This window comes from Salvelinus alpinus, chromosome 2 (assembly GCF_045679555.1).
Source record: "Salvelinus alpinus chromosome 2, SLU_Salpinus.1, whole genome shotgun sequence".
Lineage (NCBI taxonomy): Eukaryota > Metazoa > Chordata > Actinopteri > Salmoniformes > Salmonidae > Salvelinus > Salvelinus alpinus.
This window is the reverse complement of record NC_092087.1, coordinates 26,081,471-26,093,852: the sequence shown is the minus strand read 5'-3', so window position 1 is coordinate 26,093,852 and position 12,382 is coordinate 26,081,471. Positions and strand designations below refer to the sequence as shown.

The 12,382-nt window shown below is 44.1% G+C and overlaps 1 protein-coding gene across 13 annotated transcripts in view; it reads right to left on the bottom strand.

Moving 5' to 3' along the window:
* Positions 1-12,382, bottom strand: part of LOC139557485 (membrane-associated guanylate kinase, WW and PDZ domain-containing protein 1-like) — a 169,916-nt gene that overhangs the window by 90,354 nt on the left and 67,180 nt on the right. For all 13 annotated transcript variants that reach the window (XM_071372451.1, XM_071372375.1, XM_071372393.1 and 10 more), the window contains exon 2: positions 11,014-11,130. In XM_071372451.1, coding sequence (XP_071228552.1) covers positions 11,014-11,130 — 117 coding nt within the window. The remainder of the gene's footprint in view (positions 1-11,013; positions 11,131-12,382) is intronic.

Below are 12,382 nucleotides of genomic sequence, written 5' to 3'. Positions count from 1 at the left end.
ACTAAAACAAGATATAAAGTATGTAGAAAAGATAATGGGCATATATATATTTTTTTAAGATCATGTTTGAGAACTAACAATCACCAAAATAAAAGGCTCAACAGTCAGAGTATATAAAATCCTAAACATTATGCATTCAGGAGTATTTTTGTCATGGTATGGGGCCCCCATTGATTTTGTTATAATGTTTGAGTCACTCAGATAGCATAAACCATGGAAACATATGTATAACTGCAGGAAATTAGCTTTAAACTGCAAATATTTCTCTCAGCCTCATGGCAAAATGTGCAGAATTGCAGGAAATTTGCTTTAAACAAATACATTTTGTCACTGCAGTCAACATGAGGGCCTCAACAATTTTCGTAACCACTGGCCATTCCAATGGCCACGCCCCCGCAACACCTATTCTATTTATTTCACCTTTATTTAACCAGGTAGGCTAGTTGAGAACATGTTCTCATTTACAACTGCGACCTGGCCAAGACAAAGTAAAGCAGTTCGACACATACAACAACACAGAGTTACACATGGAATAAACAAACATACAGTCAATAAAACAGTAGAAAAAGTCTATATACAGTGTGTGCAAATGAGGTAGGATAAGGGAGGTAAGGCAATAAATATAGGCCATGGTGGCGAAGTAACTACAATATAGCAATTAAACACTGGAATGGTAGAGGTGCAGAAGATGAATGTGCAAGTAGATATACTGGGGTGCAAAGGAGCAAGATAAATAAATAAATACAGTATGGGGATGAGGTAGTTGGTGGGGCTATTTACAGGTGGGCCATGTACAGGTGCAGTGATCTGTGAGCTTCTCTGACAGCTGGTGCTTAAAGCTAGTGACGGAGATATGAGTCTCCAGCTTCAGTGATTTTTGCAGTTCGTTCCAGTCATTGGCAGCAGAGAACTGAAAGGAAAGGCGGCCAAAGGAACAATTGGCTTTGGGGGTGACCAGTGAGATATAACTGCTGGAGCGCGTGCTACGGGTGGGTGCTGCTATGGTGACCAGTGAGCTGAGATAAGGCGGGGCTTTACCTAGCAGAGACTTGTAGATGACCTGGAGCCAGTGGGTTTGGCGGCGAGTATGAAGCGAGGGCCAACCAACGAGAGCGTACAAGTCGCAGTGGTGGGTAGTATATGGGGCTTTGGTAACAAAACGGATGGCACTGTGATAGACTGCATCCAATTTGTTGAGTAGAGTGTTGCAGGCTATTTTGTAAATGACATCGCCAAAGTCGAGGATCGGTATGATGGTCAGTTTTACGAGAGTACGTTTGGCAGCATGAGTGAAGGATGCTTTGTTGCGAAATAGGAAGCCGATTCTAGATTTAATTTTGGATTGGAGATGCTTAATGTGAGTCTGGAAGGAGAGTTTACAGTCTAACCAGACACCTAGGTATTGGTAGCTGTCCACACATTCTAAGTCAGAACCGTCCAGAGTAGTGATGCTGGACGGGCAGGCAGGTGCGGGCAGTGATCGGTTGAATAGCATGCACTTAGTTTTACTTGCATTTAAGAGCAGTTGGAGGCCACGGAAGGAGAGTTGTATGGCATTGAAGCTCCATTTTGATCCAGAAAAAAACCCTGAATAACCAGGAATAAGGGAGATGTTTGCCTACAGAAAAGCCACTTCATTTATGAAATGGCTACATCCTTGACTATATTACAATACAAATAAATGGCTATCATTTTGATTTTATAAACATTGTAACAAGACAATATTCAAATCTCGATGTCCTCAGTCTCACCTTTCTCATCAGCCACTTTCACAGCAGAGGGATCACTTTAGGCTTACAGGAGTTCAGACAACAAACCCGCCTGACAAAGCAAACTCCTCAAAAAATAGGGCTGAAGTGTCTATGGGAGTGTGAGATATCCCCTAGGTTGCACAGAGAGACAAGAAAGCTGCTATTTCGGGGACAGACATGAATCATGTTACCCCCGCTGGATCGGTGCTTCAAAATGAGACCATACCCAGGGAGAAGCTCTCTTACTTTAGATCAGCCAGCAGTTTAGGTTAGTCCATCTCTTTTATCATCAAAAGAACAAGAGGTCTGAGAACACTGAAAATATGCTTCCAGGCACTCAACACAGAAGCTACATAGGAAAATAATCACTAGCAGGATGAATTCACATCCTCACACACAACCTGTTAGTGTGAGGATGTGGCTTTTTCTCTTTGAAACTCTGCCTAGAAGGCCAGCATCCCGGAGTCGCCTCTTCACTGTTGACATTGAGACTGGTGTTTTGCGGGTACTATTTAATGAAGCTGCCAGTTGAGGACTTGTGAGGTGTCTGTTTCTCAAACTAGACACTTTAATGTACTTGTCCTCTTAATCAGTTGTGCACTGGGGCCTCCCTCTCCTCTTTCTATTCTGGTTAGAGCCAGTTTACGCTGTGAAGGGAGTAGTACACAGCGTTGTACAAGAGCTTCAGTTTCTTGGCAATTTCTCGCATGGAAAAGCCTTCATTTCTCAGAACAAGAATAGACTATAGAGTTTCAGAAGAAAGAAAGGTGTTCCTTTTGTCCAGGTGGGAAAGAGCAATGTGGAGTGTGATTGAGATTGCGTCATCTGTGGATCTGTTGGGGTGGTATGCGAATTGGAGTGGGTCTAGGGTTTCCGGTATGATGGTGCTGATGTGAGCCATGACCGGACTTTCAAAGCACTTCATGGCTACAGATGTGAGTGCCACGGGTCGGTAGTCATTTAGGCAGGTTACCTCCGCTTTCTTGAGCACATGGACTATGGTGGTCTGCTTGAAACATGTAGGTATTAGACTCGATCAGGGAGAGGTTGAAAATGTCCGTGAAGATACTTGCCAGTTGGTCCACGCATGCTCCAATTACATGTCCTGGTAATCTGTCTGGCCTTGCGGCCTTGTGAATGTTGACCTGTTTCAAAGGTCTTTTGCTCACATCGGCTACCGAGAGCGTGATCACATCGTCGTCCGGAACAGCTGGTGCTCTCATGCATGCTTCAGTGTTGCTTGCCTCAAAATGAGCATAAAAGGCATTTTTCTCGTTTTGTAGACTCACGTCACTGGGCATCTCACGGCTGGGTTTCCCTTTGCAGTCCGTAACAGTTAGCAAGCACTGCCACATTTGACGAGCGTCAGAGCCGGTGTAGTAGGATTCAATCTTAGTCCTATATTGACGCATTGCCTGTTTGATGGTTCGTCTGAGAGCATAGCGGGATTTCTTATAAGCGTCCGGATTAGTGTTCCGCACCATGAAAGCGGCAGCTCGCCTTTAGCTCAGTGCGGATGTTACTTCTAATCCCTGGCTTTTGGTTGGGATATGTACGTACATATCACATATCCCAACCAGTCACTGTGGGGATGACGTCGTCTATGCACTTATTAACCTCTCTTGGGTACGTGAGACGTTAGCGTCCCACCTCTTCAACTGCCAGTGAAACTGCTGGGCGCCAAATTCAAATACAGAAATACTCATTATAAAAATTCAGAAAACAAAACATATTTTACATAGGTTTAAAGATTAACTTCTTGTGAATCCAACCACGGTGTCAGATTTTAAAAATGCTTTACGGCGAAAGCATACCTTACGATTATTTGAGAACATAGCCCAGCAGACAAATCATTACAAACAGTAACCAGCCAAGTAGAAGAGTTACACAAGTCAGAAATAGAGATAAAATTAATCCCTTACCTTTGATGATCTTCATATGGTTGCACTCAGCAGACATTCATTTACTCAATAAATGTTCCTTTTGTTCGATAAAGTCTCTTTATATCCAAAAACCTCAGTTTTGTTTGCGTGTTTTCTTCAGTAATCCACAGGCTCAAACGCAGTCAAAACAGGCAGACAAAAAAATCCAAATTGTATCGGTAAAGTTCATAGAAACATGTCAACCGATGTTTATATTCAATCATCAGGTTGTTTTGTCCTAAATAATCGATAATATTTCAACCGGACAATAACGTTGTCAATATGAAAGGTAAACAAGAAAGGTACTCTCTCGGTCGCTCGCATGAAAAAGCTCTGTGACACTTTAGGGTCCACTCATTCAGACTGCTCTTACTTCCTCATTTTTCAGAATACAAGCCTGAAACAATTTCTAAAGACTGTTGACATCTAGTGGAAGGCATAGGAACTGCAGTTTGAGTCCTGAGTCAATGGATAGTGTAATGGGATTGAATAGAAAACTACAAAAGAAACAAAAAACTACATCCCGAATGGATTTTTCTCAGGTTTTCGCCTGCCAAATCAGTTCTGTTATACTCACAGACACTATTTTAACAGTTTTGGAAACTTTAGAGTGTTTTCTATCCAAATCTACCAGTTATATGCATATCATATCTTCCGGGCCCGAGAAGCAGGCAGTTTAATTTGGGCATGCTTTTCATCCAAAATTCCGAATGCTGCCCCCTACCCTATAGAAATTAATGAAGCTGTGGTATACTCCTCAATTGCATCGGATGAATCAAGGAACATATTCCAGTCTGTGCTAGCAAAACAGTCCTGTAGCTTAGCATCCGCTTCATCGGACCTCTTCCGTATTGAGCATGGCATTAGTACTTCCGGTTTGAGTTTTTGCTTGTAAGCAGGAATCAGGAGGACAGAGTTATGGTAAGATTTGCCAAATGGAACGCGAGGGAGAACTTTGTATGCATCTGTGTGTGGAGTAAGGGTGATCTAGTTCTTTCACCTCTAGTCGCACAGTTGACATGCTGGTAGTAATGAGGGAAGATGGATTTGAGTTTTCCTGCATTAAAATCACCGGCCACTAGGAGTGCCGCCTCTGGGTGAGCATTTTCTTGTTTGCTCATGGTCCTATATAGATCATTGAGTGCAGTCTTAGTGCCAACATTGGTTTGTAGTGGTAAGTAGAAAACTACAAAAAATATTGTTAACAACTCTCTTGGTAAATAGTATGGTCTACAGCTTATCATGAGGTATTCTAACTCAGGCGAGCAGAACCTTGAGACGTTCTTAATATTAGAACTTGTGCAGCAGCGTTGTTAAGAGTTTGCCCGATGCTGCCATTCTGTCCTGCCAATGTATAGAAAAAACTGTTTGATTTATGATTTTCCATGTCATGATTCGGAGAAGCATAGGATATTACAGTTCTTTGGATCACGTTGATAGGATAGTCTCAAACTTAGCTCATCAAGTTTAGTCTTCAGTGACTGCATGTTTGCCAAAGGAACGGAAGTAGAGGTAGTTTATCCACTCGCAGACGTAGTCCTGCCGGGCTCTATAACGGCGCCTCTTCCTTCTTCGAGTGTCGGGGATTTGGGCCTGGTCCGGGATGAACAGAATGTCTTTCACCTCCGACTCAATGAAGTACCAATCCTCATCCAAATCGACGTTAGTGATTGCTGTTCTGATGTCCAGAAGCTCTTTTCAGTCATACAGTGGCTTGCGAAAGTATTCACCCCCATTGGCATTTTTCCTATTTTGTTGCCTTACAACCTGGAATTAAAATAGATTTTTGGGGGGGTTGTATCATTGGATTACACAACATGCCTACCACTTTGACGATGCAAAATATTTTTATTGTGAAACAAACAAGAAATAAGACAAAAAAACTGAAAACTTGAGCGTGCATAACTATTCACCCCCCCAAAGTCAATACTTTGTAGATCCACATTTTGCAGCAATTACAGCTGCAATTCTCTTGGGGTATGTCTCTATAAACTTGGCACATCTAGCCACTGGGATTTTTGCCCATTCTTCAAGGCAAAACTGCTCGTTCTCCTTCAAGTTGGATGGGTTCCTCTGGTGTACAGCAGTCTTTAAGTCATACCACATATTCTCAATTAGATTGAGGTCTGGGCTTTGACTAGGTCATTCCAAGACATTTAAATGTTTCCCCTTAAACCACTCGAGTGTTGCTTTAGCAGTATGCTTAGGGTTATTGTCCTGCTGGAAGGTGAACCTCCATCCCAGTCTCAAATCTCTTGAAAACTGAAATAGGTTTCACTCAAGAATTTCCCTGTATTTAGCACCATCCATCATTCCTTCAATTCTGACCAGTTTCCCAGTCCCTGCCGATGAAAAACATCCCCACAGCATGATGCTGCCATCACTGTGGGGATGTTGTTCTCGGGGTGATGAGAGGTGTTGGGTTTGCGCCAGATATAGCGTTTTCCTTGATGGCCAAAAAGCTACATTTTAGTCTCATCTGACCAGAGTACCTTCTTCCATATGTTTTGGGAGTCTCCCACATGCCTTTTGGCAAACACCAAACGTGCTTGCTTATTTTCTTCTTCAAGGGCTTTTTTCTGGCCACTCTTCCGTAAAGCCCAGCTCTGTGGAGTGTATGGGTTAAAGTGGTCCCATGGACAGATACTCCAATCTCCGCTGTGGAGCTGTGCAGCTCCTTCAGGGTTATCTTTGGTCTCTTTGTTGCGCTTCTGATTAATGCCCTCCTTGCCTGGTCCGTGAGTTTTGGTGGGCGGCCCTCTCTTGGCAGGTTTGTTGTGGTGCCATATTCTTTCAATTATTTAATAATGGATATAATGGTGCTCCGTGGGATGTTCAAAGTTTCTGATATTTTTTTATAACCCAACCCTGATCTGTACTTCTCCACAACTTTGTCCCTGACCTGTTTGGAGAGCTCCTTGGTCTTCATAGTGCTGCTTGCTTGGTGGTGCCCCTTGCTTAGTGGTGTTGCAGACCATGGGGCCTTTCAGAACAGGTGTATATATACACTGAGATCATGTGACAGATCATGTGACACTTAGATTGCACACAGGTGGACTTTATTTAACGAATTATGTGACTTCTATAGGTGATTGGTTGCACCAGATCTTATCTCGGGGCTTCATAGCAAAGGGAGTGAATACATATGCACACACCACTTTTCCGTTATGAATTTTTTTGAAACAAGTAATTTTTTTCATTTCACTTCACCAATTTGGACTATTTTGTGTTTGTCCACTACATGGAATCCAAATAAAAATCTATTTAAATTACAGGTTGTAATGCAACAAAATATGATAAACGCCAAGGGAGGGGGGAGGGTGAATACTTTTGCAAGGCACTGTAGGAGATGATGGCGGAAATATTATGTACAAAAAAACTTCAGATCAGCGGACACAAAATAGCACAATTGGTCAGGAGCCCTTAAAACGGCTGCTATTCCCACCCAGCGCAATTATTAAGGTGTGTGTCACAAGGTGTGAGGAGGACATACCTAAGCATAGAACTAGAAAAACTGGTATACATTTGAGTGTCCTTTGACTATACATGTGCTCTCATCTTGTCTTCTATGTGGTGGGGTAAGATGATGACTACTGGTTGAATGAAACAAAACTGTTCTGTAATGAATTGTTGAAGCTCTGTTTTGACAGTGGTAAAATGCAGAAACATGAGTAGATATCAGTATGAAAAGGTACATACAGATACAAACCACCATAAAAATGTATTAACATCACACACACGCCTTGCAGCCCTGACAGGTGTCAGTCAGACTGGTGGATCAGATATACAAATACCAACTACCCAAAACCATGTACATGTAGACATGCACACACATATACACACCATCAGCATAGCCTAGACAAAGATGCAGCTACACACCACAAACCTGGTTGTTTTCCCTCAGCCCAACTGATGCTTGACTATGTCAGTCTGTCTGTGAGATGTAGGCTACACAGCACTGAGTGTTTCCTTGCTAACCCCCAGCTAATGCTTAGACACAGTGAACAGTACGACATGCTATAGACCGCACCATCCTCCAGCCTGAAGGAAACAACCATACAAGGGAAAGAACAGGGTAAAGATGAAACTAGAGGACACCAATAACATCTCCCTGCCTATATACCTATCTAATGGTTTACACTGTGAAGCTCCCTTTCTGTAATCTGCAATGCAGAGAGAATACTCTGCTCTGTGCTCCATTGTTCAGGTGGCATCTAGAGCTGATGCTAGGAGAATCTGCAGATACACTCACTCACCACACATCTACTCTACCATCATCCAATAGCTTTCGGGCACAAACAGAAACATCAAATCAAATTTTATTGGTCACATACACATGGTGAGCAGATGTTATTGCGAGTGTAGTGAAATTATTGTACACATATGCACAGACAGACAAGCACTTATGCAAGCTGACACATTAGAGGACAGTGTTCTACCTGTGAAAAGCACAAGACAAAGTCCTACTGCGCCACATACAAACCATGCAGGATAAAATTAGGCAGAGAAAAAGGGCTACTAGTGGTCCCCCATCTGTGCCTGTGTGCTAGATGTAGCTGAGCCCGCTTGCATGTCTGCCGATCTCCATCGTCCCTCTTCGCTTCTGTCCAATCCCCTCTCCAACCCCGACCCGCACCCCATCACTTTAGCCTATACACAAGCCATCCACCATGCGCCAGCATGGCATTACATCACACACACAAAAAAGAATAGCAGCAACAGCAGACAAATCAAAGCCCACTTGCCTTGATGCAGAGTGAGGGAGAGAGGAAGAAAGAGGTAGAGCGGTAGCCCATAGACTGCAGCAAGGACCCTGCTGATCTCTCTATGCAGGGCAGGCAGGCAGGCTGAGGCACAAACACAGAGAGGAGAGCTCTGCTGCTGCCGAGACCATCACAGCGACGAGAGGAAAACAACGGCGGAGAAGAGGAGCAGCAGTTACAGCAGCGAAAATAAGATTGGGAATGCAGAGCAGGAATGCAGAGCGGGTGAGGTGACCGCAGGGAAATCGACCAACGCCGGAAGATTGGAGAGGGAAAAGAGGGTAGCAGAGGGAGACAGAAGAGAGAGAAAAAGGGAGAGTGAGGAAAGAGAGATAGTAGTGGACTGTGGTAGTTGGAGATGGAGGGGCTGTGGTGAGGCTAGTGTGAGAAGTCAACAGTGTGACAGGAGGAAAGGCAGAAGGAGCCAGAGTCATTACGCTGCTCGTCTATGCTGTAGCTGATATTCCCCATCCAGCATAACAATAGTCTATAGAATCTGGAGAAGGGCAGGCAGGGAGAGCCGGTTGGCCGTGTCAATTCCTGTCTACTTGGCACTGAGGACAGGCGACAATAACATCACAGACACACTCTGATTATATGAATGATGAAAGAGTGGAATCAAGCATCTCGGAGGTGTGTGTGTGTATAAGAGAAGGGGAGTTTGAGCTGCATGGTTTGAGCACCAGAGAGGGGAGGCTTGAGGAAGATTTCCCCAGTCAGGAGTATAGCACACTCCTCCATCTGTCACCTCCAGTTGCTTTCTGTCCATTAATCACAGCCTCCACACACACGCCCTAGCTGACCCAAAGACACATCTATACCACCACACACTGACCTCCAGTCACAAGAGCCTGGAAGGGCAAGGGGAGAAACCAAACCACGGCCGAAAACATAACCAGTCCTGGTGCCCTTTCACCTCCTCTCTCTACATGTAAACTGCATCTATTTGTAAGAAATGAATCCAATTAATACATGTATTGTTATTACTGCATATCATATTGTACAATGGTACATCTTTGGTGGTATGTTTCCTTCCTTGGTTAACCATAATACCATTTATCAGGATGTCAATGGGAGTCGGAGTCAGGAGAGAAGAGCTAGGCCTTTGGTAATTAAAACGTCCATTATGACTAGACTAGCACAATCCAGGCCTGTCAGGCTGACATATGGCACACTGGGTAATTCCAATAAAGTCCTGAGGAAAAAGCCCCTGGAATACAGACAGCAATTTGCGTGAGAGGGTCATGAATAAACTAATTGAAAATCCAATGATGAGAATCATTAGGAAAAAGCCCTGTCTGGAGTAGGCTATAGGCCAATCAGGCCTCTCAATGCACACATTAAAGGATATATCTGGGGCATTAGAAAACATGCTTGGATAACAAGGCATTGAAGGAGAGGAATAGAATTAACAGTGTTGAAATGCCATACTACTCAAGGCCTTAATAATGTAGTAGACACATTGCATTGTGGGTTGGGTGAGGGGACTAAAGTAACCTAGCCAATAAATAAAATACTGTATGTTTGGTAATACAAATAAACAAGGAATGCCATCCCATCCATAAATGCCAAATGGCAGTTGCTGACTACTACACATCTATATCCTAAAAATAACCCATTCTATTCCCCTATGTTATGTGTATGACTGCACAGTCTCCTGGTCTCACCAGTTGATCGTCTGTCTGTCCGTCCGTCCGTCCGTCCGTCCGTCCGTCCGTCCGTCCGTCCGTCCGTCCGTCCGTCCGTCCGTCCGTCCGTCCGTCTGTGTGTGTGTCATGGCTAGCACATTAACACCAGGGAATTCCATCTCCAACATCAGAAGGATGATAACCGAAGCTGCTGCACAGGGATTGGTCCACACAGCTGGATTTAGGATCCAAATGGGAATGGGGAGAACAGGCGAGGGCATCCATCTATCTCTCTCGTCACAGAGAGGAGAGGAGGGAATATCCACAGAAAATAGGTCCAAATCCTTGGACATCATGTAATATACTGTATATCCGGAGAAGAAATAGGAGTGAAGATGGGCGTGAGGTTCTGATCAAGATGTAGTGTGTTTAATCACTATGTCTATTGATCGAGCGAAATCCCCCAGGCCTATCAACCATGGAAGGCGCTGGACCTTCTCACTCTAATCAAATAGTACTGGGAAAAGTAAATATATGTCTGATTGAATGGATAAGGAGGACTGAGAGCAGGGGCTTCATGGTCATCTGGTTCCAATCATCAGTGGGAGGAGGAAGCCATCTCCTCCCGTCTGTGTGTTATCCAGTGCTCACGACTCATATAGTATTCTGAGTAGCTGTATCTCTGAGGGGCAAGAAGCTCCCTTAGAACCTGACAACCCATTTGACCATTCAGATGACACAGAGACATAGAGGAACATGAGAATGAGTAGCCATGACCACCTATGTCCAGCGTGAAGCTTCACTAAACAGTACAGAGTCCTTGCAAAGCTACAAACCAAACCAGCACAGTAAACATAAGACATTAAACCAATAACACAAAGATTAGGAGGAAGAAGATGACGATGAACAGGAGTAGAAAACTGAACTTAAAAGGTTGTGTGCTACTCACAAGGCACTGCATGGCGGTAGAGGTTGTCTCGAATGGTCTGCTGCAGTTCGTGGTCCTGGGAGGACTTCTGGAAGCGCTGGCTCAGATAGTGCTTCAGGTCCTTATTTAGCTTGGTTCCTGTAGGCAGCCAGACAAACAGGAAGACATGTGTTAACTACATCACAACACAACACAGACACCCCGACTGTATATAACAGCAAATCCAAACATGGCTGCCTTGCATTTCGTGTGCACACCACTCTCACAGTCCATTTCATTACATCCATAGAAAGCAGGGGAGAACGACTGCCCCTCTCATTGAAGCCACGGAGGGTCAAGGCCGACCGCGGTACTGCAGACATTGTTAGCAGAAAACAGGAACCCTCATTTTAGTGAATGGAAAAACTGCAATCTTCATGGTATATTTTTGTGGAGAAGCTCAAACTACGCAAGTTATGTCTCCATGAAACGCCATCTTAACCTACTTCATTTGGCTTCAATGCGCTATTAAGTCTTTACATAGGACTGAATGGTGTCACGTGATCTATGGCTTTGTCTATTCATATATACAGTCATTGATAGAAACACACCAGCCGGACATGAATAGGCATAATATAACTGAGAGACTCAGTTCTCCCTCCCTCCCTCCCTTCTCTGCAAACCTTCCCTTGTCACTCGGAGGGGTACCTGGCTAGCTCTCTCTCTCCCAGACTGTAGACAGTCAGTCCTGTAGTGCCAGTGCTGCCTGGTGGCTCAGCCCCCTCCCACAGCTATGCCATCTGTCTCTCAGACACACAGTGGGAAAGGCTAACTGGTAGCCGCTAACACAGTGCTAGTGGCAGAGAGAGAGGAGCCAAACGCTTTCCTGTTGACACATCACACTGACTGGGAGAACCCATGGTACATCAATGCCAGTCAGCACATTCTCACATGCAGGGTCATTTTCACACAACATTTACAGAGCCAGACTACTCTCTCAGAACTAAGTTTATTACACACATACTAACATACAGTATATGCTATGATTTTATCACCATTTACATGCCAGTACCTTCTGCAATGGACCCAGTTTTCTAGAGTGAATTAATGTATAGGGTGGTGCAATAATGATCCATTGAGCTCAATAACCAAAAATGAACATAAATTATTATATATCTGTGCTTCTGTAATCTGTATGATGTAACACCCCTCTGTGTGATTGACAGATACATTCCAACCACAATTTCTGAGCCAGCTTTTGGCCAACTCGGGCAAACAGTCTGCTGGTGAATTAAAAGCACCAGATTGTGTTGTCATGGAAACAGTGTGTGTGTGCACCACTGTGTAGGACTACTCTGCTGGTAAATAAAGCCAGAGGCCTCTAATAAGATGATTGAGGCAGCTAGCCTTG